This window comes from Leopardus geoffroyi, chromosome A3, assembly GCF_018350155.1.
Source record: "Leopardus geoffroyi isolate Oge1 chromosome A3, O.geoffroyi_Oge1_pat1.0, whole genome shotgun sequence".
Classification (NCBI taxonomy): Eukaryota; Metazoa; Chordata; class Mammalia; order Carnivora; family Felidae; genus Leopardus; species Leopardus geoffroyi.
Genome location: NC_059336.1, coordinates 15,714,581 through 15,739,785, shown reverse-complemented (window position 1 = coordinate 15,739,785; position 25,205 = coordinate 15,714,581). Strand labels below are relative to the sequence as shown.

Sequence of the window (25,205 nt, the reverse complement as noted above, 5' to 3'; positions counted from 1 at the left end):
GTCTCTCTCTGTCCCAAAAATAAATAAACGTTGGAAAAAAAAAATTAATAAAAAAAAAAAAACAAAACAAAAACCCAGATATGTGAATGGGTTTATAAAATACTGCTGAAATGGTAATTAGTAGTGGATGGTGGCTGTCATTGACTTTCATGATGCAATAAAGGTTACAGCATAATTTTTTATACCTTTAAATATCCTTTTCATTGTACCCTTAATCTATTTATTTCTTTTTCTGTGATGACCAGATATTAAAATGTGAGAGACATTTTTTATTATGTTGTTAGTTTTTGAATAGGTAATCAATTCATAGGATTCAGAATTCAAAAGCAAAGGAGTGTATACAATGAGGAAAATCCACATTCTACTTCTATCTCTCAGCCACCCAGTAGCAATCAGTATAGTGGTTTTTTTGTGTATCCTCCAGTGACAGTTTCTGCATAAATAAGCAGGTGTGTGTGTGTGTGTGTGTGTGTGTTCAGTCTCTTGAGAGTGCTTTTAGTTCAATAGAAGACTTGAGACATTAGCTTTTAAAAATGTTTAAGTACTGGGGCGCCTGGGTGGCGCAGTCGGTTAGGCGTCCGATTTCAGCCAGGTCACGATCTCGCGGCCCGTGAGTTTGAGCCCCGCGTCGGGCTCTGGGCTGATGGCTCAGAGCCTGGAGCCTGTTTCCGATTCTGTGTCTCCCTCTCTCTCTGCCCCTCCCCCGTTCATGCTCTGTCTCTCTCTGTCCCAAAAATAAATAAACGTTGAAAAAAAAAAATTAAAAAAAAAAATGTTGAAGTACTGTGTGCTTCTTGAAATCAAGTCTTCCATATTTTATTTTGGAGTTTAGTGGTATTTATGTCTAATATAGGTCAGCAATAATGTTAAACCTGATCGTGGATTACATGGCATAGGTTTTCATGGATTGCCTCCTTGTAAAAAACATTAGTCATCTCTTTGTAAGTTGGAGAAATACTCTTTGGAATCAAACAAGACATCAAGCAGAGAAGGGAAGTAAAAGGGGACACCAGCTGTGCTGTGAAAAGACAAGTACAAGATGAATCTGAAGACTGCAAGTTGACTTGGCATCCTTAAAGGTATGGAAAAATGACAGTCCCTCTACGTCTCTTGCCTGCCCTTTTCAGCTTTAGCTTGGTATCCTTGCTCTTTTCCTCAAGGAAATGAGTCCAAAGCCCTTAATCTAACAGTGCTGACAGGTTATGCTTTGAATAAGATAAACATGGTAGGCATAACTGAATATGTAAGTAACTTGTTTCTTTCAGTTTTAATAGAAATGTGTTACAGTCGTAAAGGTGTGGACTCTGAAATTAGAGCTGCGTTAAAACTCTTGCTCTACTGTTTTTTAGTCACAATAAACGAGTGAGCTTGAGCAAATTATTTAATATTTTGAAGCTTCGTAAACTTCAGCTATAAAGTGCAGACATTAGTATCTCCCTCATTTGGGTTAAGTCAAGTATTATATGAGGTAATGGGGGTAAAGTACTGAGTATGGTGCTTGTCACAGAGTAAGTTCTCAATAAGTGGCAATCATGATTATTTTATTTTTATGTCTACCAACTGAAGCATTTTTCAGACCTTACCATGTCAAATTAAAGTTAATCTTAACTCTTCCAGTATATTTAGGTGTTCTTGAAGGGAGCTCTGTTTGGGTTGATTGGGTTTGGGGAACGCCAAAAGAAAACTACAGACAGAGAATATATCAGGAACATAGCGTAAGGGAAAACTAAGCTAATTATGATTGTTTTTAATTGTCTTTTAGACCTATGCATGTCTTCATTGAGGAACTTGGAAATTTCCCTATAGAGATATAACCAGCAAGAAAATTGGCATAAAGCTTCAGATCTTTCTCCCCGTGCTATCACCGTATTGTTCTTTTAAGTGATACCACAGATGCTTGGATTTCTGTCATCATAGCTGAATGAACCTGAACAAGTTTCATTTAACTAACAGAATCCTAAAGGAAGACCTTAGCTGCCCTTTTCTGTCTAAACACAAACTGCCATGCCATCCTTAAGTTGTTCTGGAAAACAAATAGATTGTGAACACTCACTGACTTGTGTCTTGTGAAATGAGCTCTGGCTGATGGACTGTATTGGATTCTGGAGGCCGTGGTCCTTCTGTGTATGGAAGAAACACTGTGGATCTGTGGCAGAGTAGAGCCAAAGCTCCAGACCAGAATGAGTGGACCATGCTTGGAAAGTGTTTTGAGTGCCAGCCTCGCACCTTTTGTCCTTCTGTTATACTTAAAAGTTTTACACCTTGACTCATTGAAGTTTTTATCAGCGGGTAGTAACAAAAACATCTTGCCCAGGGTTTCATAGCTAGTGAGTGGTATTGTTAAGACTTGTATCAAGTTACTTTGGCTTCAGACACTGTATTATTTGTTTTTTTCCAAATTGATCCTTGCCTTGTATGGCTTGTATGAAACCCCTACTTCCCCACCATTTTTGTTCTCTGCCAGTTAAAATTCACTGTAGTTTTGTGGTAGGGAATCTGGTCTTATGGAACCGGCCTAAAAGTGCGAACAATTGCTGAAGCCTTCTAAATTCTCTTCGGATTACTGGAAATGAAGTACGTGGAAATCACGAATCTTAATTGTTATATGAACTCTCGGAGTATTCCTTGCTCTCAAGGGAGCATAGGGAGGCATAGAGAGTGTTCTGGTCAAGATTGCTGAGTGAGCACATGCAGAGATCTCTCTTTCCGTTTCAAACAGATAAAACTAATGAATGAAAATTAAAAGTTTAGATAAAAGGATGCATGGCCAGCTACGGACCAGGGATGGAAAAGATATGTAATAGTAAGGGGGTGGGGAAAGCTTGCCTTGTCCTTGTCAGGAGATTGCAGGTGGGCTTCCTACATGAAGCTGTGGGATGGATGAGGCTCCCCATCTATGAGCTAAAGTTGAAATAAATTTGCCCAAACACCACTAGAAAGTATCATTTGCCTGTGGCCTGGGGAAAAAGTGGAGGTACCTGTTTGACAATAGGAACTGGGCCCAGACGCTTTCAGGTATGGGATCTTAGAGAGGCAACAACTCCCAACTCCTAACGGGGGACCAAGTTTAAGTTGTACAGCCTAGATGATGGGGCTGAAAGAACCATGAAACCACCATGGCATCATGAACTGGTCATGGCAGTTAGCATTGTGTAGAGGAAAATCATTCAAGATGAAAGGAAACTCCTGCAAGGAAATCTGCTGCCATGAAATAATGATCAGAACTAACAAATGGGAGAATTCACACCCAAGGAAATAGAAATAGTGGAGCAGTCTCAAAAGGGATTTAACATGTTTTCGATTTTCAAAAAGAGAAGACACAGAATAACATCCTTGAAAGAAGAACACCTGGTTATGAACATGAACAGTTAGCTCCGTGAAAAATTAAAGTTGGGAATCTTGACGATGAAAACTATAATGATTGAAGTTCAGGAGGTCCCATAATTTGGATAAGTGGTAAACTAGACAAGCTGAATGAATTTGTGAATTGAAGGATAGAAATGAGACTGATCACAAAATGCAGGACAGAGAAACATGGTGTTAGAAATCAAGAGGGCAACGTGGATTGAGGAGGTGCAGTATGGGTCCAGTAGGAATTCTAGGAGATAGTAGAAAAGATAGGAAATAGATAAGGCTGAGAATTTCCAGACTTGAAGAAAAACAAGTGCCTTCAGATCAAAGAAACTTATGAAGTATCAAATAAATCAACTCCTAGTTATATTATAGTAAAATTGTAGAATGTTAAGGATAAAGAGGAAATCTGGGATACTACAGAAAGAGAGATTACCTATGAAAAATGATAATCCAATGGTAGCCAACTTCTTGGCAGCAATAGAAGCTAGAAAACTGCAGAAAAGGTGCTGAGGGAAAGCTATTGTCTATGAACTCTGTATCCAGCACAACCGATTCCAAAGAGGAGGTGAAATACAGACATTTTCATACATATGGGACCTAGTGTATCAAGAATAACTTTGGATGAAAGTAATAGAATACCCAACTAGCAATGGCTAACCAATAAGGGCATTTAATAACTAAGTAATAATAAATCTGGGGTGAAAAGATTCCAGAATGGTTGATTGGCTTGATAATGGGTTAGCTATTTGTGTAGTTCTCTATTTCAAGATGGCTACATTACTTTCCAGCATCATGCCTTATGTAATAGTAATCAAAGTAGGAAAGGAAGTGGCGAGTAAAAATGGGCCTTCTTGTGTGCTACCGTCTGATTTATCAGGGAAGAAAGTCTCTCCCAGAATCCCTTCCACAGAATTCCCCTCAAATTTCATTGGCCAGAGCTAGGTCATGTGCTTATTACTACTTCAGTCACCAGCAGAAGGAATAGGAATGCTGAGTGCTTGGACCACCATTTTTCATCCCCTGGGACCAAGCCTTCACCACCCTAATGAATCAAAAGTTTAACTGTGAGGAAAAAGAAGCAGCAGTCAGGCTTCCACACAGGGTCAATGGTTGCCTTTCTCTGGCAAAAAAAAAAAAAAAAAAAAAAAAAAAATTGTAACATTTAAGGATTATTATACTAGTTTGACAATATAAAGGATTCTGATGGAATGGAAATTTTTTGTGTGTTCTGCATAGACTTTTTTTTTTTTTTTTAAGTTTTATTTACTTTCACATTGAAATGGTTCCCAAGTGTCTTTTGGCAGCTAGAGCATTCAGCTACTTTGCTATATCAGGTGGCCCTGTGATGTTGATGTTTTTTCACCAAGACAGTGTGAAGAAACAGGTGGGTTTGGGAAATAGGAAGGATGTCTTACTCATTGTGTTTTCAGTGACAGCCGTCGAGGTTTCCAGTAAAAATGTAATCCATGCAAGGTGATGATGGTATGTCATTTGACCACCACAATTGTCTTGTAGTTTGTATTGTCATTTTACAGGTGAGGAAATTGAAGCACGAGAAGGTTAATGTGTATGTAAATGATGGTTAATATGTAGTGGGGGATAGGGCTCAAATCCTAGGTCTTTCGATTCTAAATCCCATGCTCTTTTCACCCCCAAATTGAATCGACATACACACTTTTTACTTATTTCGATAATAATCTTGTAAGGGGACATGAGTAAATGGCTTTATATGTGCTCCGTTCATCTGATACTAGCCTTTGAAGGGCCTGAGATTTTTCATTAGTTTCCGTAATGTTTTAAGTATTATTGTGAGTGAGAGGAGCAAGGACGGAAAGACCTCATGGGACTGGAGTGAACACAAGAGCACAGAGGTGTCCGTTTCTGTGTTCGAGCCCTGGGAGCTCTGTGTTCACACAAACCTAGATTCACTTCCTGGCCTGACCACTTAGTTTTTTACCTTTGTGATGACCAAGTCTTATAACCTCTGGGCCTTTACACATTTTTCCTGTAAAATAGGGATAATGACCCCTTCTTTGTTTTTTGTTTTGTGTGTGTGTGTGTGTGTGTGTGTGTGTGTGTGTGTGTATATGAACTGGGATGATGCACAGCTTCTGACAGACATCAGGCATGGTAGCTACTATAACAGTGATTATTTTATATGAATACGTTCAGTTATTTAAATGTGAAGTTAACAGGTTGTTTTTCCTCCCTGAAGTACTTTAGCTGTTTCAGTTTTGCAGTTGTAGTCATTGGGGGTATAATTTAGAACCATGAGTTGCGTTTTACCACTTTGTATCTCTGGTCTTGCTGTGCCTTTACAAACATTCTCTTTACCCCAATTATAGGTCCTATGGCAGCGTGTACAAGGCTATTCACAAAGAGACTGGTCAGATTGTTGCGATTAAGCAAGTTCCTGTGGAATCAGACCTGCAGGAGATAATCAAAGAAATCTCTATAATGCAACAATGCGACAGGTAAAGCCATGTGGTGTTACTTTGGAGAGGACATGGTTTTGGATTATTTATAGTTTAACACCTACAGATGCATTTCCTTAGATATTTTGCAGAAGAGAGAGTTTAGTGGAATCACTATGCATGTTCCTTTCAGACAAAAAAAATCTGATGAAAAAATGTGTTTTAGTAGCTAAACTTTTATGGTTTCTATTCTGGATAGATTTTTTTTTTTTTCTTCTCTCAGTAAGCCCCTTTCAAAACTAGGAAGAGGAGGCAAAGAGGCAGAAAGTGGTGCTGGCTTTTTTTTTTTTTCCCCTGATAATGATCTCTTTTACTTCCTATTGAGAAAACATGTCTGCAGAAATAGCTAAGGAGAGATAATTCAAATACTTCCAGCTCTAGAAGCCTTGGAATATCAGATCTATAAAAAGAAAATGCTTTTTTTATGTATTACTGTTCCTTCACATTTAAAAAAGAATTCTTCAAGCTCAGAGTAGTTAAGAATTGTGTTTTTGAGGAACTAAGATTTGTCAAATGTTGTAAGCAGGAAGTCAGGCCACCAAGCAACCACAGAAAAGCACGTGGTTTGCTCTGAAATTCTGTGACAACATGGGTTGGTCTCTGTGATGGAGCAGGTTTCCCCACTACTGTTTATTTAAAAAAATTTTTTTAATGTTTATTTGTTTTTGAGGGAGAGAGACAGAGCAGAGCTGGGGAGGGGCAGAGAGAGAAGGAGACACAGAATCTGAAGCAGGCTCCAGACTCTGAGCTGTCAGCACAGAGTTCAGCACTGGGCTTGAACTCACGGACTGTGCGATCATGACCTGAGCTGAGGTCGGATGCTTAACCGACTGAGTTACCCAGGGGCCTCTCCCTACTACTGTTTAAATTTGAGAGAAAGACACCTGGGTGGTTCATTTTGTTAAGTGTCCAACTTCAGCTCAGGTCATGATATTATGGTTCATGAGTTCGAGCCCCACATCGGGCTGTTAGCACAAAGCCTGCTACAGATCCTCTGTCCCCCTCTATCTCTGCCCCTCCCCTGCTCGCACGCTCTCTCTCTCTCTCTCCCTCTCTCCCTCTCTCTCAAAAATAAATAAACATTAAAAAAAAAAAAAAGGTCAGAGATACACAAACTTAGAGGCAATGCCAGCTCTAGGGAGATGAAAGGAGAATGAGAGTGTCTTGTACTGGAGGCTGCATTTGTTCTCCTGAAGCTCAGCATTGGGGCAGGTGGGGCAGCCTACGAGGAAATTTGCCCAAGAGCCTTTAGATTTCACTGACTTGCGAATGCAGTTATTTTCTCTTCTCCCTCCTTCCCTTTGTATCACTTGACCGGATTGATCGTAGTCGGGTAGCCATTTTCCTTTTCCTCTGCTCTGAGATACTGTACGGAAACTCTTTCCAATTGGCACGTTGGGACTTTGCCACTGCTGATAGGCCACCCAAGAGCTGTGTTTCAAACAGAGTATGCAAATATCTCTAATTAAAGAAGAGTTATTTTGAAGAGCCTATTCTGTGCTAAGCATGGTACAGAGTACAGAGAAGTACAGGGCAGACTTCTTGTCCCCTGTGAGTTTATAGACAAATATGTCATGCCAGACATGCCTGTGTATGTATGGGAGAATTTAGCCGATGATACAAAATAGTATAGGACATATTACAACAGTAAGTAGCTGGTATTACTTGCCTTGTAAAGGCAGTAAATCCTACAGGAATGTAAGGAAGGGAGAGCAGATGTGATCGGTACCTTAAGAGACTTATTCATCCATGTCTTCGTTAGTAGCGTTTCTGTGTGTGTTTCCCGCTGTCCTTGTCGTTGACATGTTTCTCGGGGATAAAGGGGCGTTTGAAATTCTGAGCATTAATGATGCCGAGTAGGTTTTAGCATCTTCAGTTATTGTGCAACATTATCTACCCCTGATAACAATCTAGCCAATTAAAGCTGGTAGCTCTCAGTGGGCAGATTATTTCATTTTAATGGGATGTTTGACTTTTCTCTGAAATTTCTCACTTGCTATCTGTCTTCAAGCCTGAGAACCAAAATTCCAGGTCTGACTCTGAAGGTTTTTTCCTTATAGTAGATTGTAGTGCGACTTATTTTTTTTTCTTATTACAAAGTACACGTGACTTCTGGGAAAAATGCAAATAAAAAGAAAATAAAATCATTTTTCCCTTTGGAGAAGTAATCATTGTTAAATACTACTTGGTGTACATATCCTTTCATATCTCTTTCTGTAGTTTCACTTTTCTTACTATTATGTAACCTACAACTGTACTTTTTTTCTTTTTGGTAAGCACTTTTTTTTTTTTTTTTTTTTGTAAGCAGGATATCTTCTCATGTTATCAAGTATTCGTCTATAATATTTTCCTTGGATTGGTGGTTATTCCATTATATGGGTCTATCATTATTCCTTTAGTAAACTCCCTAATGTTAGACATTTAGATGGTATCTAAATTTTCATTGTGATACTGCTGTGATGGAAACTATTTCTTTTTGAATAGCTGTAGTTCTTTTCCTGGGATGAATTGTACACCTAGAAATGCAGGTTAACAGACCCATACATTTTCTCACTTTTGTTATTTATTATTTGGAAAATTATTATTATTTATTATGTATATTTTTATCAATAAAGAGGGTGTCTATTTTAACCTGAAATATGAATAATTGATCTTTGGAGCAGAGAAATTAATTTTCACGTATCGAAGGCAGTAGCACTAATTCATATTGTTGCTCTCTCTTTAGCCCTCATGTAGTCAAATATTATGGCAGTTATTTTAAGAACACAGACTTGTGGATCGTTATGGAGTACTGTGGGGCTGGTTCTGTGTCTGATATCATTCGATTACGAAATAAAACGGTAAGTTTACCTTCTGGAACAATGCATCTGGGCTAGTTTCTGGCCTTGTATTCGTGGTAGCTTTCCTACTGTTGTTTTAAGAGAAATGACTGTCAGATTGCCCCGTTTCCATCATTTGTTCCCTCTCTGCTTTCCGATGCCTCCTAAAAGTGGCAGTTTTGACATCAGCCCAGTCCACTGATATGTAGCATGACTTGCTTACTTCATACTGGGAAGGAAAACAGTGCCAACAAATCTTGGTTAAGCAGTGGATTTTATTTTATTTACTTATTTATCTATTCTAAATAAAAAAAAAATTAATTTAAATGTTTATTCATTCTTGAGAGAGAGAGAGAGAGAGAGCACAACAGAGTGTGAGCAAGGGAGGGGCAGAGAGAGAGAGGGAGACACAGAATCCGAAGCGGGCTCTAGGCTCTGAGCTGTCAGCACAGAGCTTGATGCAGGGCTTGAACCCATGAACTGTGAGATCATGACCTGAGCTGAAGTCAGATGCTTAAATGACTGAGCCACCCAGGTGCCCCTTTGAGAAAATGTTTTTTAGTATTTTTTTATTTTTGAGAGAGAGAAAGAGAGAGAGAGAGACAGAGCTCAAGCGAGGGAAGGGCAGAGAGAGAGGGAAACACAGAATCCAAAGCAGCTCCAGGCTCTGAGCTGTCAATACAGAGCCCAACGTGGGGCTTGAGCTCATGAATGTTGAGATCTTGACTTGAGCTGAAGTTGGCCACCTAACCGTCTGAGCCACCCAGGTGCCCTTAATTTTTTTTTAACATCTATTTACTTTTGAGAGAGAGAGAGAGAGAGAGAGAGAGAGACATAGCATGAGCTGGGGAGGGGCAGAGAGAGAGAGGGAGACACAGAATCTGAAGCAGGCTCTAGGCTCTGAGCTGTCAGCACAGAGCCCAATGTGGGGCTCCAACACTTGCACCATGAAATCATGACCTGAGCCAAAGTCAGATGCTTAACTGACTGAGCCACGCAGGCACCCCAAGCAATGGATTTTAAACGTTTAAAATAGGATTTGGTTTTCTCCTCTTACCCAGCATGTTCACAAATTAACTTCTGTATCCTACTAAACAGAATAATCTCTGTGGAAGATATTTGCTCTTACTGTGATTGCTGGAATAAAAGCTAGGAGTCGTGGGTTTAATTCAGGTTCAGTTGCTCATTCAGTAAATACTCTAAGCTCTAGGCATCCAGGAGTAAAGAACACAACGACCCTGCTCTTGTGCTAGTACATTTTTTTGTAGGGCAACAAAAAAGCCACCTGATGGTAACTAGAAAAGAAATCCCAGATAGTGATAATTTATTTGAAGGAATGGAGTGGTGGAGGGTGCTTGGGGAGCTACTTGAGAGTGGACAGCTGAGAAAGGCCTCTTAGGGAGGTAGCGTTTAAAGTAAAACTTGAGGGTTGCCTGGGGGGCTCAGTTGGTTGAGCATCTGACTCTTGATTTTGGCTCAGGCCATGATCCCTGGGTCATGGGATCAAACCCTGTGTCCGGCTCTGCACTGAATGTGGAGCCTGGTTAAGATTCTGTCTTTCTCCCTCTGCCCCTCTCCCCCATTAGCACTCATTCTCTTTCTGTCTCAGAAAAAGAACATTCTAGGTAGGGGAATAAGCAATGCAGAGATCCTGAGGCTAGAACGGGTTTGGCACATAAAGAAGGCTACTGTGAGTGGAGGGAGAGGGGAGGGAGAACTGTAGCAGATGAGGTGAGACAGGTGAGCGGGCCTGGATTATGTTGGGATTGTCCACAACGATAATGAGTTTGACTTTTATCGGGGTACCATAGGAAACCATTGCCAGGTTCTAAGCAAGTGAGGAGCCATCTGATTTACATTTTAGAAGATAAACCGTGGCTTCTGTGTGGACTGTGAATGGGTAAAAGTAAAAGCAGGGGACATCTTAGCCTTTAGTTTTTTTGTTGTTGTTTTTTGTTTTGTTTTAATAAGAGAAACAGGAATAATACCTGTATTAAATATTTGCAGAATTGTGAAAATTAATTTAAATATATGAAAGTGCTTTGTAAATGTGAGGTGCTGTAAGGTAGGAATAATTTATATTTATTTTTAATTTTCTTATTTTTAATTTATTTTTAAAGTTTACTTATTTTGAGAGAGAGAGAGTAAGCAGGGGAGCAACAGAGCGAGAGTGAGACAGAGAATCCCAAGCAGGCTCTGCACCGTCAACATAGAGCCTGACACAGGGCTTGAACTCACAGACCAAAGGATTGTGACGTGAGCTAAAATCAAGAGTCTGCTGTTTAACCAACCGAGCCACCCAGGCGCCCCAAGATGGGAATATTTTAAGACTCAGTTGTATCCTCAAAAAATTAAAACTAAAATTACCCTATAATTCAGTAATCACACTACTGGGTATTTACCCAAAGAATACAAAAACTAATTCAAAGGGATATATGCACCCCTGTGTTTATTGCGGCATTATTTACAATAGTCCAATCATGGAAGCAGCCCAAGTGTCCATAATAGATGAATGGATAAAGAAGATGTGTGTGTGTGTGTGTGTGTGTGTGTGTGTGTGTGTGTACACATACAAATATTATTTATCTGTAAAAAAGTGAAATATTGCCATTTGCCACAACATGGATGGATCTAAAGTGTATAATGCTAAATGAAATAAGTCAGTTAGACAAATACCATATGATTTCACTCATATGTGGAATTTAAGAAACAAAGCAAATGAACAACAACAACAAAAACAAACCAAAAACACTCTGTTAAGAGAGAATAAATAGATGGTTACCAGAGGGGAGCGAGGTGGGGGGATGGGTAAAATAGGTGATGGGAATTAAGAGGACACTTAACCTTGATGAGCACAGAGTAATGTATGGAACTGTCTAATCTTGTACACCTGAAACTAATATAGCATTATGTTTACCTTGGAATTAAAATAATAATAATTAAAAAAATAAAAATAAAACTTAGTTGTAACTTTTGGATTATCTATACAAGTATATCCTTTTCTTAATTTATATTATTCAGAGTTAGTGTGTTTTTCCGATCAAATAGCAAGTTCTTTAGGTAGGAACAATATCCAACAATATGATAAAGAAGTCCCAAAGCTTGAATAATTTATTGAATTAAAAATTGGATTCCAAGCTTTCTTATATGCAGCATTAAGTTACTTTGTTTCAGGTATTTTGAAAAAATCCAAAACTAATTTGATGGTGAATTTGATGTTTTAATATTAATTTATTGTGTTTATGTAATTTTTAGCTATAAAGTGCTGATCTTTAATTATTGCATGTTATTTTGTAAAATGTTTTAACTCTGTCTTGTCCAGCATGATAGTCACTACCTACACGTGGTCACTGAGAATTTTAAATGTGGCTAGTCTGAATTGAGAAGTGTTGTAAGTATAAAATACCAGATTTGGAAGAATTATTACAAAAAGGAAGAATGTAAGAAAATTTACATTGCTTATATATTGATTACATCTTGAAATGATAATATTTTGGATAAATATGGTTAAGTAAAATATATTATCACAGTTAATTTGGGGGTGCCTGGTTGGCCCAGTTGGAGTGAAGAGTGACTCTTCATCTTGGAGTCATGAGTTCAAGCCCCATGTTAGGTGTTAGAGATTACTAAAAAAACAAACTTAAAAAAATTAATTTTGCTTTTTTTTTTAAATGTGGCTATTAGAAAATTAAAATTTTTATTTGTGGCTCACATTATATTGCTCCCTTACCTGATTAGCTCAATTCATTAGAATAAGTGATCAGTAAACAGGTCACATGAACTTTGTTCTCTTCAGCTACGGGAGGTACCTAAACTCTAGTTTGCAGCCTTTGCCAATAGTGTTTGCTTGGGCTGCAGTGAGAGAGCTCTGTCGCTTGTTAGCTTTGTGACCTTTGGAACAAATGACTTGTTTGTGCTTCAGCGTCTTTATCTATAAAATGGTGATGGTGATGATGATGATAGTACCTATTTCACATGATTCTTATAAGGATTTAATGAGATTACAAAAACAGTGCCTGCCATAGAGCAAATGCTTAATAATGGTTAGCCTTTTTTAATTTTATTAGCAGTGTCTGGCTCTTTTTTTTTTTTTCAATGTTTATTTATTTTTGAGAAAGAGAGTGTGTGTAAGCGGGAGAGGGGCAGAGTGGGGACGGGAACAGAAAATCTGAAGCGGGCCCCGTGCTGATAGTAGAGAACCAGACGCGGGGCTTGAACCCACGAACTGTGAGATCATGACCTGAACCGAAGTCGGAAACCTAACTCACTGAGCCACCCAGGTGCCCCAAGCAGCATCTGGCTCTCAATTGATGCTTATTAACTGTTTGTTGATTGATTGATAACATAGTAGTTATGAAGCCATGTGCATTCTTCCATGCTTTATATCATTTGATTTTCCTGACATTCTTGAAGAAAGGTAATAGTCCTGTTTTATAGACTGAGACACTAGGACCAAGGGAGGTTCCAGAACTTGCTTAAGTCACACAGCTAGAATGTAGAGCCATGGGGAAAAACTAGGTCTTCCTAATCCCCAGTCCCGTGTTTGTTGCACCACACAGCCTACTGTCTTCTTGTGTGAGTTGTTAAAATGGAGACTGAGAGTTTGTTGATGGATTGCGTTTGTTTAGCACTGGATCTGCACAACATCAGCATGGGACTGGGCCGATCTCCTGTGTTGATCAGCATTCTTGCTTTCATTTATTCATCATCATTCAGCAAATACTTTTTCAGGACCTGCTATGTGTCACGTGCCTTTCTTGGTGCTAAGGTTATAATAGTAAACAAATCAAAGACATTTTAAAATGGAGTTTACATTCCTAATAGGAAGTACATCACAGAGTAGGTATACAAATAACGTGTAATACGACAGTTGGGGATAATGCTGTATTTACCGGTAAGATAGGATAAAGGGGTAGAGAATGACTTAGGAATGGAGGGAGCTGGGGAAGGCCTTTCTGACTTCCTGGATGAAGAGCATGGTAGGTAGAGAGAACATCAGATGAATAGTCCCAGAAGTTGAAGTTTGCTTTGAGTGTTTGAAGAATAGCAAGGAAGGGTACGTGGCTGAAACAGAATGAGCAAGGTAGAAAGTAAGTAGAGGAGGAAGGTAGCTGGGAACCAGATCATGGAAGACTTTGGTGAGGACTGGCTTTAATTTTGAGTGACTTAGGAAGCCACTGGAGGGTTCTGAGCAGATCTGGCTTGCATTTTAAAAGGTTCATTATGGCACACTGCCATGTGGAAAATACGTTGTTGAGGGTCAAGGGCGGAAGCAGTGAGACCAGTTAGGACCAGCAATGAGACCATTGAGGAAATTATTAGAATAATTCAGGCAGGACTTGCGGTTGACTTGGACCAGGGTGATGACAAGAGGATATGTTTGGATATATTTTAAGATAGGAAGGAGCTAGGGACGACCTCAAGGTTTTTGTCCAGAGCAATTGAAACTGTCTTTTACTGAGAGAAGACTAGGAGGAATAGAGCAGGTTGGGTGGGTGGTATGGAGAGGCCTGGGGGGCGGTAGGAATAAATAAAGAATTTGATTTTGACTGTTATGTTTATGAGGCTTGTTCGGTATTCAGTTGGAGATGCTGTGTAGGCAGATATGTGAATCTGATGTCTGGGAGAGATGGGACAGGAAATACCACTTTAGAAGTGGTTAGTGGAGAGATGGTACAAGCTGTCCAATGTTGTGACAGGTTGAGTAAGATCTTATATTCTAGGATGGGAGCTTCGATCTAATTTTTCCCCTTGATGTAAACTGATGGCATTTTAACCTTTCATTCTTTTTTTTTTTCCCCCAGTTAACAGAAGATGAAATAGCTACAATATTACAGTCAACACTAAAGGGACTGGAATACCTTCATTTTATGAGAAAAATACACCGAGATATCAAGGCAGGAAATATTTTGCTGAATACAGAAGGACATGCAAAACTTGCAGATTTTGGGGTAGCGGGTCAACTTACAGTAAGTAGAAATGTTACTTGTCTTGGTAACTTTCAGCTGTGTCCTGAGAAGGAATTCCTGTTATTTAGGTATTTAAAAAAAAATTTTTTTTTAATGTTTATTTATTTTGAGAGAGAGAGAGTGCGAGTGGGGGAGGAGCAGAGAGAGAGGGAGACAGAGTCCAAAGCAGGCTCCAGGTTCTGAGCTGTCAGCACAGAGCCTGATGCGGGGCTCAAACTCACGAGCTGTGAGATCATGACCTGAGCCAAAGTTGGATACTCAACCGGCTGAGCCACCCAGGCACCCCTAGGTATTTTTTAAATACAATACTTAATTTCATTGTATTCATAAAAAGTTTATAAAAGGTGCCAATAAAATTACAAAAGAGCTAGTAGGTTACTTCAGATCCTTTCCTGGGGTTCAGGTCCTGGATTTTAACTTTGATAAAAATAAAAGCTAAAACAAATGATAAGAGTAGAAGTTTGAATTCTGTTCATCATCATACTTATAAAAGGAAGAAAAATTCAATCCAAACTGCTTTCCTTGAATAAGACATAGCATCATGTCAACCAGGAAGCATTTGGCAGTTATTTTACTGAAAACAGTCTTCGTTTGGTTCCAGGATACAGCCTTTTGATTCTCCTCCTATGTCACCGGTGTATGGCAATGAAAAAACCATGGTTTCAAAACAGGAAATGTAGAATTACCTGATTTTGAAAAATACCTAAGTGTATATGAAGTATATATAGAAAAACAGAAACAGTTCTGGACAGATACGTACTAAAATTGGCAGCAACAACATTATACATCAAACAATTTTCTTGGGCGGCAGAAAAGATATTTTTTGCTTGTTTGTTTAGAGCTGGTATTAGGTAGAGTTTTCTGGTTTTTTTGTCTTGTTTTTTGTTTTTAAATCTGCCTGAATTATGTTAGGGAGTTTAATAGGTATTGCAATGGCACAGAAATTGCTTTGATGTTTGAAAAGCAAAATCAGAAACTTATTCCATATTGTGATTTCTGGGTCTTTCAAAAGATTTTGTTGTTAACACATAAAGTCCTTCTAGGGAACAATTTATTCTTCCAACTGTAGTATATAAATGTGTCCATTTTCTGGCCTCCTGGCTGGCTCAGTCTGTGGAGCATGCAACTCTTTTTTTTTTTTTTTTAATGTTTGTTTATTTTTGAAAGAGAGAGACAGAGTACCAGCAGGGGAGGGGCAGAGAGAGAGGGAGACACAGAATCCAAAGCAGGCTCCAGGCTCTGAGCTGTCAGCACAGAACCATGAGATCACGACCTGAGCTGAAGCCGGGCGCCCCTAGAGCATGCAACTCTTAATCTTAGGGTCGTGAGTTCAAGCCCCACATTAGGCATGGAGCCTACTTTAAATAAATAAATAAATAAATAAATAAATAAATAAATAAATAAATTAGTTAATTAAAAAATGAATGAATTAAAAAATGTCCATTTTCCTTCATATTTGCCAATACTGAATGAGAAATAAATTATATCTTTTTTTTTTTTTCAACGTTTATTTTATTTTTGGGACAGAGAGAGACAGAGCATGAACGGGGGAGGGGCAGAGAGAGAGGGAGACGCAGAATCGGAAGCAGGCTCCAGGCTCCGAGCCATCAGCCCAGAGCCTGACGCGGGGCTCGAACTCACGGACCGCGAGATCGTGACCTGGCTGAAGTCGGACGCTTAACCCACTGCGCCACCCAGGCGCCCCAAATTGTATCTTTTTAATCATTTTGAAACTATTTTTACATTTGACAATTGGCCATTTACAGTTCTTCTTTTGTAAGTTAACTCTTCATCTTAATTGTTGGTGGGGGGCCCCGGTGGCTCAGTTGGTTAAGCATCTGACTTGAGTTTGGTTCAGGTCATGATCTCATAGTTCATGGGATCAAGTCCCGTGTTGGGCTGTGCACTGATGGTGTGGAGCCTGATTGGGGTCTTTCTCTCCTCTCTCGGCCTCTCCCCTGCTCGTGCTCTCTCTCAAAATAAATAAATAAACATGAAAAAAAATCCATTTGCTAGGGGTACCTGGGTGACCTTGTTGGTTGGGCATCTGACTCTTAATCTCAGCTCAGTTCTTTTTTAAAAATTTATTTAAAATAATTTTTTTAAGCTTATTTATTTATTTTGAGAGAGAGAGAAAGTGAGAGAGAGGCAGAGAGGGAGAGAGAGAGAATCCCAAGCAGGCTCTGCACTGTCAGCACAGGGCCGGATGCGGGGCTCAATCTTGTAGTCGGACACTTAACTGATGAGCGACCCAGACTCCATGCTGAGAGCCTGCTTGGGATTCTCTCTCTCCCTCTCTCTCTCTCTGTCCCTCTCCGGCTCATGCTGTCTCTCAAAATAAACAAACTTTAGGGGCGCCTGGGTGGCTCAGTCGGTTAAGCGGCCGACTTCGGCTCAGGTCACAATCTCACGGTCCGTGAGTTCGAGCCCCGCGTCGGGCTCTGGGCTGATGGCTCAGAGCCTGGAGCCTGCTTCCGGTTCTGTGTCTCCCTCTCTCTCTGCCCCTCCCCCGTTCATGCTCTGTCTCTCTCTGTTTCAAAAATAAATAAACGTTAAAAAAAAAAAATTAAAAAAAAAACCAAAATAAACTTTAAAACAAAAAACGATAAACCAAAACTAAAAAAAAATATTTGTTAAAATTGTGAATCCTTTGTTATATATGTTGAAACATGTTTTTGTAGTTTGCTAGTTGCCTTTTTACTTTGATTATGGTTTTTCTTTAAGCACTGAAGTTTCCAAATTTTATATAGGGAAATCCACCTCCCTTTTATGTTATGCTTTCTGCCTTTGATGCCATCCTTTAAGAGTCCTTTTCTGCTTCAACATTCTAGAACTGTCCATCTATACTTTCTTTTAGTACTTTCTTTAGTACCGAGCCAGACCGATTTTGGTTTTTGTATTTAAATTTTCAACGTGTTTGAACTTCCTTTGGTGAAAAGTATAAGTTAGGAAATTAAGTGTAGAGCGTTAGAAATGACTAGCCAGACTCCCACTTCTTTTTTTAGTCCTTTGGTTGGTAGTTTGGAATGACATTTTAATCATATCTCAAGCTTTATGTATATGTGTGTATGTGTGCCTGTGTGTACACACACATAAATACACATACGTTGCCATAGTCTGTTTCTGGACTTGATACTTTCCCTTGTTATGCTACTGCATTAATGTAACTTTGTAATACAGATCAAGCTGGGTTAGTATCCACTCATTACTCTTAGTTTTTAAAAAATTTCTAGATATCCAAATACTTATTTCTAAATAATGAATATTTCAAGGATATAATCCTTGAAAACAACTTTGACTACCACCATTTGAAAACTGCAAATTTAGGTTTCAAACCAAAGGAAATGACTAAGCAATAAGTTAGTTCCTGTGCTAGTTTTTTGCATAGGACTCACAAAGTGTGATCGATTTAACAATACTGCTGTCATTTGCTCCTCACTGGCATAGCCTAAGTGAGGTCACAGGCATTTCAGAAGGAACATGAGTGATGGTGATGGGAAGTCCTGATGCACATTTAGTTCTGTTTAAAATCCTTCTCTTCCTAAATGCAGGATCCCAAAAAGGTTCTCTTTCATTAAGACCGGGCCATTCTGGGGAAGTATGGAAGTAGTTACTTGCCCATGTGTGCTACATTCATATATTTTTCTTTAAGCCCCAAACTGAGACTTTTTCTATGTGTACATTATATTTTATAGAATATATGTACATGGAAAAAAAGATTACATATGTACATAAACAACACACGATTTTTCTTTCATTTCTTGATTGTACACAGACTGCATGCTCATGTAAACCATCAGAGTGTTACAGAAGTAGATGGGATGGAAAGTAAGCGTTCTTTATCCTTCCTTCATGATTCCACCTTCTAGATGTAACTGTTGCTAATAGTTTGGTGTGTGTTGAGATTTTTCTTTTGCTATCCATATAGCAACAGTATTTATTATTGTTTGCTGTTTTATTGTTGTGGTCATTAGTTTTCTTTTACAAAAACAAGGCTATATTACATAAAATTTTGAAATCTAAATTTCTAGCTTTACAATGTATTTTCCATACCAGGAAATATATGTGTCTCCTTTTTAATAAATTGTATGGATATTTATTGTTTTTAATTAGGTGGTCTTTTGAGTTGTTTCCATTTTCTCCCCCCCCCCATTACAAATATTTCCCCAACGTTTGTGCATGTATCTTAGGGTACCTACCCATAGGATACATTTTTAGAAAAAGATTGGGCTCAAAGGATATGGACATTTAACTTTATAAATATTGCTAAATTGCTTATAAAACATTATACCAATTTATGCCCTGGTAACACTGTATTTCAGTGCCTGTTGTTTTTCTATGCTGTTTCAGCACTGGTTATTATTTCTTTAAATGTTTGTCAACCTTATTTTAGTATTTGATTGTTTTTTGTGTGTGTTTTTGTGTGTGTGTGTGTGTGTGTTTTACAGTTTATTTAGAGAGAAAGCAAGCACGTGTGCAAGGTGGGGAGGGGCAGAGAGAAAGGGAGAGAAAGAATCCTAAACAGGCTCTGCGCAGTCAGCACAGAGGCTGACGTGGGGCTCGATCTCATGAACTGTGAGATCATGACTTGAGCCGATATCAAGAGTCAACGTTTAACCAACTGGGCCAGGTTGGTTACCTATGTGTGTGTTTTAAAATTTTTTTTTAGCGTTTATTTTTTGAGAGACAGAGTGTGAACAGGGGAGGGGCACAGAGAGAGGGAGACACAGAGTTCAAAGCAGGCTCCAGTCTCTGAGCTGTCAGCACAGAGCCTGATGCAGGGCTCGAATTCACGAACCGCAAATCATGACCTGAGCCGAGGTCAGTTGCTTAACCAACTAAGCCACCCAGGCGCCCCTGTGTGTGTGTTTTAATAATTGAGAATCTTTTATGTTTCCAACTCATTTGAATTTCTTTTGTGACTTGCCCAATCATGCCTTGAGTATGGTTTTTATATGTATTCCAAGTATAAGACATTTCTTGTTGGAAAAGTCTCTTTTTCTCTCAGTAGTTTTAATGCTTAGTGTTGATCTCTATTCTTTTCTGTTTTAGGATACGATGGCCAAACGAAATACAGTGATAGGAACACCATTTTGGATGGCTCCAGAAGTGATTCAAGAAATTGGATACAACTGTGTGGCAGACATCTGGTCATTGGGAATAACAGCTATAGAAATGGCTGAGGGAAAGCCCCCATATGCTGACATCCATCCAATGAGGGTAAGGAAATGGACAAAACCAGTAGGGTGGTTAGCTACTGGTCATCATTAGAAAGTCAAATGGCTTACTTGATTAGGTACCAAACAGTAAATGAATTAATTGTATATAATTGATAAGTGGCAGTCTAGACTCCACTAATCAGTCCAAGTCACTAATCAGTTCAAGTGTGATCCACCCCCTCCATACCAGAGGTTGTGTATTGATAGCTGTCTGGCAGGACGTAGGTCACAGAAATGCAATGTATATTTTTTAATAATTTAGTTGCTCACATTTTAACATAACATTAACTGGAACTGAGTGGTGGTCCCCTCATTTATACAGGGCATGGGCTTTCTACTTTATCAGTCTCCATGATTCCCTCGTCACCAAGTATCCTTTGTCCCTTATCACAGTGTTTTCTCTGTTTTTCTCATAGTAATATTAAGAGGAAAGCAAACTATTTTTTTGATGTCATGTCCCTAGCACCCAGCCTGATTGATTTGTTGTCTTTTTCCTGCCTGAGCCTCAGAGGTATTTACATGTGTAAGTTGTGGTTTGGAGATCCCCAGACTGTCCTCATCAGAGGCTCTGTCCTTTGCAGCTTCCATGGGCTTCTAGAGTAGTAAGGGCCCATCGGTGCAGTCTTCACCGAAACTATCAGTGTGACACCCTCAGGGGTTTGCAGGCTATTCCCAGCCAGGCCCCTCATCACAGCACTGTTAAGAGGCCTTGATCATGCCTGGGGCGCCTAGGTGGCTCAGTGGGTTAAGTGTCCGACTTCAGCTCAGGTCGTGATCTCACAGTTGATGAGTTCGAGCCCCACGTTGGGCTCTGTGCTGACAGCTGGGAGCCTGGAGCCTGCTTCAGATTCTGTGTCTCCCCCTCTCTCTGCCCCTCTCCCACTTGTGCTCTGTCTCTCTCTCTCTCTCTCAAAATAAACATTTAAAAACTTAACAACAACAAAAAAAAGGCCTTGATCCTGCCTTCCTCAGGGGTTCCATAGTCCTCTCACCATACGTCCCAACTCAGCTCTCCCTCTTCTTAGTACTTCTATTAAAAGACTTAACAGTTTGTAAAATGTAAAAATGCTCTCAGGTCTTGCCTTTTTATTTTGAAAGGCAGTATACAGTGGTTAACAAAACTCCAAAAAGCTTGCTGGATATTGGAGGTTGAGGAGACAGGAATACATATGAAAGAGGGAGAGGGAGAGAGAGCTGTATTAACTTCTCTAATTGTCACACTTCCTCCTTTGAGACACTTAGACTTCAGCTGGGATTTGGTTGGGCGTATCAATGGAGAAGAGGAAAATGTTTCAAACTTTAAATGTATCTCTAGTCATATTTTAATTAGTATATCACTTTTATTTTACCAAAAACATTTTTTTTTAAACCTAGGCAATCTTCATGATTCCCACCAACCCCCCTCCTACATTCCGAAAGCCAGAACTGTGGTCCGATAACTTCATGGATTTCGTGAAGCAGTGTCTTGTAAAGAGCCCTGAGCAGAGAGCGACAGCCACTCAACTCCTACAGGTATGATGCTCCCTGAGATGCTGCCTCCCTCTGTTCCACTCTCCTGCTGGCCAAAAGGTGCTGCTAACCCACCTGCGTGGAGATGGTAAAGAAGTAGAAGACATTCCCTGCCTTCTAAGGAGCTTTGACTCCAACTGGGTAGAAAAGAATGTTAAATCATGGAACAAGATAATAATACCAGAAAATGGTGGGCTCTGTGGGGTCAGAGATGGGAACTGAGAGTGAGCACTGCCATTGTGCTGAGTGCTTTGCACATGTTGTGCCCTTTAATCATCACACATCCCCTGTGAGGGGAAGGTATTATTTCAGTTTTCTGGGGAAAGAATGGAAGCTTAGAGAGATTAGCTCATTTAGAGGCACTCAGCTGGGGAACAGCAGAGCTGAGACTAGAATCTGGGCCTTCTTAGTTCCAAAGCACGAGTGCCTGCAAGTCTACCCAGTTCTGACAAGGACCTGAGATTAATGGTAGGTCCTCTTGTAGCTCATGACAGGAGGAGGTGACTTTGGGCTGGAGGTACCGGAACTGCTTCCCTGGAGCAGGTCGCCTCGGTGCGTGGGCCTTGCAGGACGGGTGGGGTTTGCAGGCAGTCTGCTCGGTGCTGAGGAGGTTGAATTCAGGTGTCAGACTGTCCAGGTTTGAATCCTGGCTCCCTGTTTACTAGCTTTATGACCATGGGCAAGTGACGTGCCCTCTCTGTTGCTTTAGTTTTCTTATCTATGAGTGGAGACTAATTACCTGCCTCCTATGTTGTGAAGATTAAGTGATATGTGTAACTTTGAACAAAGTTTCACATGTGTTAAAGGTAGAATGACGTGGAGGTGACAAATGTCTGTGGTTATTATTGGGCTGGGCCAGTGGATTTCAGCCGTGGCAGACCCAGTGCCCCCTCTTTATAACAAATATGTGTATTTTTAGTACTCTCACTACTCTTCTGGAATGAAATTTGTAGATAATACAATCTGTTTATTCCCATAATTTAAAAAGGATTAGTATAAGGTGTATGATATGATGGAGAGATATAAAGATAATAATTCATAAAATGTGTGGCAGTATAAAAAGAGGCTCTAGTTTGACTCAACTTGCGGACACAACGCAGCAGTTGAACACCTGTATCTAGCACCATAAATGAGCTTAGATTTAAGAATGGTAACCGTTCCGTTCAGGCACTCCAGGAAAATGAATGGGTGGACGCTACCATAAAAGTGATGTTAAATAATAACAGACCAGGCTTATTTGTATATGCTAAGAGGAGGGAAATGATCTTATAGATATTCCCAGTGGAGAGAACAAGGAAATATGATATTCTTGCAAATCAGCTAGCTGGACCTTAGTTCTAAGCATTGGCAAGTTCTTTCCTGCCGGGATGGGGTACTGATGAAGTTTTATGGAAAAGAAATCTCTTTTGCAACCCGTCACAGGCTGAGATGCACTTACAAAGTTCTTACAAAGACCTTAGAGACCATCTCCTCTGATGGGTGCTGGGGAATAGAGAATGGGTTATAAAGAGAAAGATGGGGACAGTGTCACAATGAGTTGGGGAGACAACAGGCAACCCCCCAAAGAGAATTTCCACATGTAAGTTTCATAGCCTCATTTCCTAATGTTCTGTAAACACAAATAACAAAAAAGTAATATAAACACTAAAAAATTGAAGCAGCTTGTGTAAATGAAATTCCACAATATCCCTGGGTTTCAGGTGTTTGTGCTGATTGGTATTTGGGCCTACACCTGTTCCGTATTTGTGACCTGTTTTAGTGTTTTTCTGCAGTAACCACACTTTTGCCCTAAAATCCCTTTTTACCTAAATATGTAATTGAAAATACTATATAGTGCATTGTGTGGAGAGAATAAGCAGGATGAGTAAATTATCCAGTAATATTTAAACAATGTCTTTATGACATTTAAGCCCCCTCCAACATCATCTTTGGACTTTTTTGCTTATCTCTTGAAAAAAATTTGTCAGTATTATTTACTAAAGTGCATATATACTCTAAGACGTTTGAAAGACATGCAGAATGTGCCACGGTTTGTTGCTGTGCAGGACTGTTCCCCGCTTTGAAGGATTGCTGGTGTCCCTCCTTCCCCTCATGTGCCATTGGTGTTCAAACACCAACTACAAGCTCCCGACACGTTTATAAAACTTCCTCTAGGGGGCAGTACCACCCCACTGAGAATATCTAGGTTTGGCAGAGAGAGAGGAGACTTTGTAGCCAGGCTGAAAAAGACAGCAAAGCCTGAAACCCTGGTCACAGTTATAAAGTGAGTGTGATTTCACGGCTGTTATGTTACCATAAAGAGAAAGATTAGATTCATCGATTCAGCAAATGTGATCGAGTGCCTGCGGGGCGCCAGGCACCGTTTGGGCACGGGTGCCGTATAAACTGTCTCCTTTTGTGCTTTCAGCACCCGTTTGTCAAGAGTGCCAAAGGAGTGTCGATACTGCGGGACTTAATTAACGAGGCCATGGATGTGAAGCTGAAACGCCAGGAAGCCCAGCAGCGGGAGGTGGACCAGGACGATGAGGACAATTCAGTGAGTGGCAGGCATGCCGTGGGCCTCGGGCATTAATGCGTGTTATTTCGCAATTGCCGGGTCCAGTGGGACGAGTAGGAGATACCAGATCAGCCTGGAGCTGGAGACGCCGCTTGGCTGATTGTGCCCTGGCCTGACCCTGCGAAGGACTTGCTCTGTCTGTGCTTGTTCTTCTCGCGGTGCTTCCTAAGACATTTTCAAATTTTACTCTTTTGCCCCCACAGCATTTACTGAATTTGACTTTTTATTCGGGAAAGGGAATGCTTAGGTCCGAGACTTGGTCTTTTGTGCCCTTTTGGAGAATCAAAGATCTATACTAAATATGCAGATTTTATCCTCAGAGACTCCCTCCCAAGCCTGAGATTCCAAGGGTGTGCACTCCAGCTCCTTAGGTTACGTTGTAAAACCCTTAAGAAGGAGGGAGGAAGAGGTGAGGGAAGAGGGTCCTCCTTTTTTTTTAAATTTTTAAAATTTTTTTAAATGTTTATGTTTGAGAAAGAGAAGCAGAGACAGAGTGTGAGTCGGAGGAGGGGCAGAGAGACAGAGAATCCCAAGCAGGCTCCAGGCTCTGAGCTGTCAGCACAGAGCCCCACGTGGGGCTCGAACTCATGAACTATGAGGTCATGACCTGAGCCGAAGCCGGATGCTTAGCCAACTGAGCCACCCAGGCGCCCCGTGAGGGCCCTCCTGGTTCGATATGCTCTCGCGTGGCTGACTTTAAGTTTCTCTTTGGTTAAATAAGAGTGCTCTCTGCTCTACAAGGTGTGGGTCTAGAACCCCAATCGGCATCAAATCCAGAAATGCTTGCATTGAGATGAGTAATAGTAATTCGAAGGATTCAGTCTTTTGATCCAGTTAGCCCAATTTGAGGTTTTGTCCTCCTCCAGGAAGAGGATGAGATGGACTCTGGCACGATGGTTCGAGCAGCAGGTGATGAGATGGGCACCGTCCGGGTGGCCAGCACAGTGACCGATGGAGCCAGCACTATGATCGAGCATGGGGACACGTTGCCGTCACAGCTGGGCACCATGGTGATCAACGCAGAGGATGAGGAAGAGGAAGGGACTATGAAAAGTAAGGCTCTGGTTAAATATACTCCCTTCTTGGACGTACCCTACACATTCCAGAGAAAATGGGCTCTCCTGGTCCACATGGGCTCAGCTCGAGTCACTTTCTGGTGGTGCGGGAGTGGGGGAAGGGGAAGGGGACAGCTGGCCTGCGGTGTCAGAGGCAAGAAAACGTCAGCAACGAGGAGGGACTTTCTTTCAAACCTGAATGGCCCTTTTCTCATCGAATGTTGTCATTTTCTCCTTTTTCCTTGATCC

At 40.4% G+C, this 25,205-nt stretch overlaps 1 protein-coding gene across 2 annotated transcripts in view; it reads left to right on the top strand.

Annotated features, from left to right (window-relative positions):
* The window catches only part of STK4 (serine/threonine kinase 4), a 90,749-nt gene that overhangs the window by 6,336 nt on the left and 59,208 nt on the right, over nucleotides 1–25,205 (top strand). The window contains exons 1-8 of one of the 2 annotated variants that reach the window (XM_045444474.1): nucleotides 2,555–2,574; nucleotides 5,700–5,828; nucleotides 8,554–8,668; nucleotides 14,452–14,616; nucleotides 19,669–19,836; nucleotides 21,210–21,347; nucleotides 23,752–23,880; nucleotides 24,768–24,954. In XM_045444474.1, the coding sequence (XP_045300430.1) occupies nucleotides 2,570–2,574; nucleotides 5,700–5,828; nucleotides 8,554–8,668; nucleotides 14,452–14,616; nucleotides 19,669–19,836; nucleotides 21,210–21,347; nucleotides 23,752–23,880; nucleotides 24,768–24,954 (1,036 nt within the window). In that variant the 5' untranslated portion in view covers nucleotides 2,555–2,569. Of the gene's footprint in view, nucleotides 1–2,554; nucleotides 2,575–5,699; nucleotides 5,829–8,553; nucleotides 8,669–14,451; nucleotides 14,617–19,668; nucleotides 19,837–21,209; nucleotides 21,348–23,751; nucleotides 23,881–24,767; nucleotides 24,955–25,205 lie in introns of those variants that run through there. The other variant, XM_045444473.1, reaches the window with a different exon arrangement.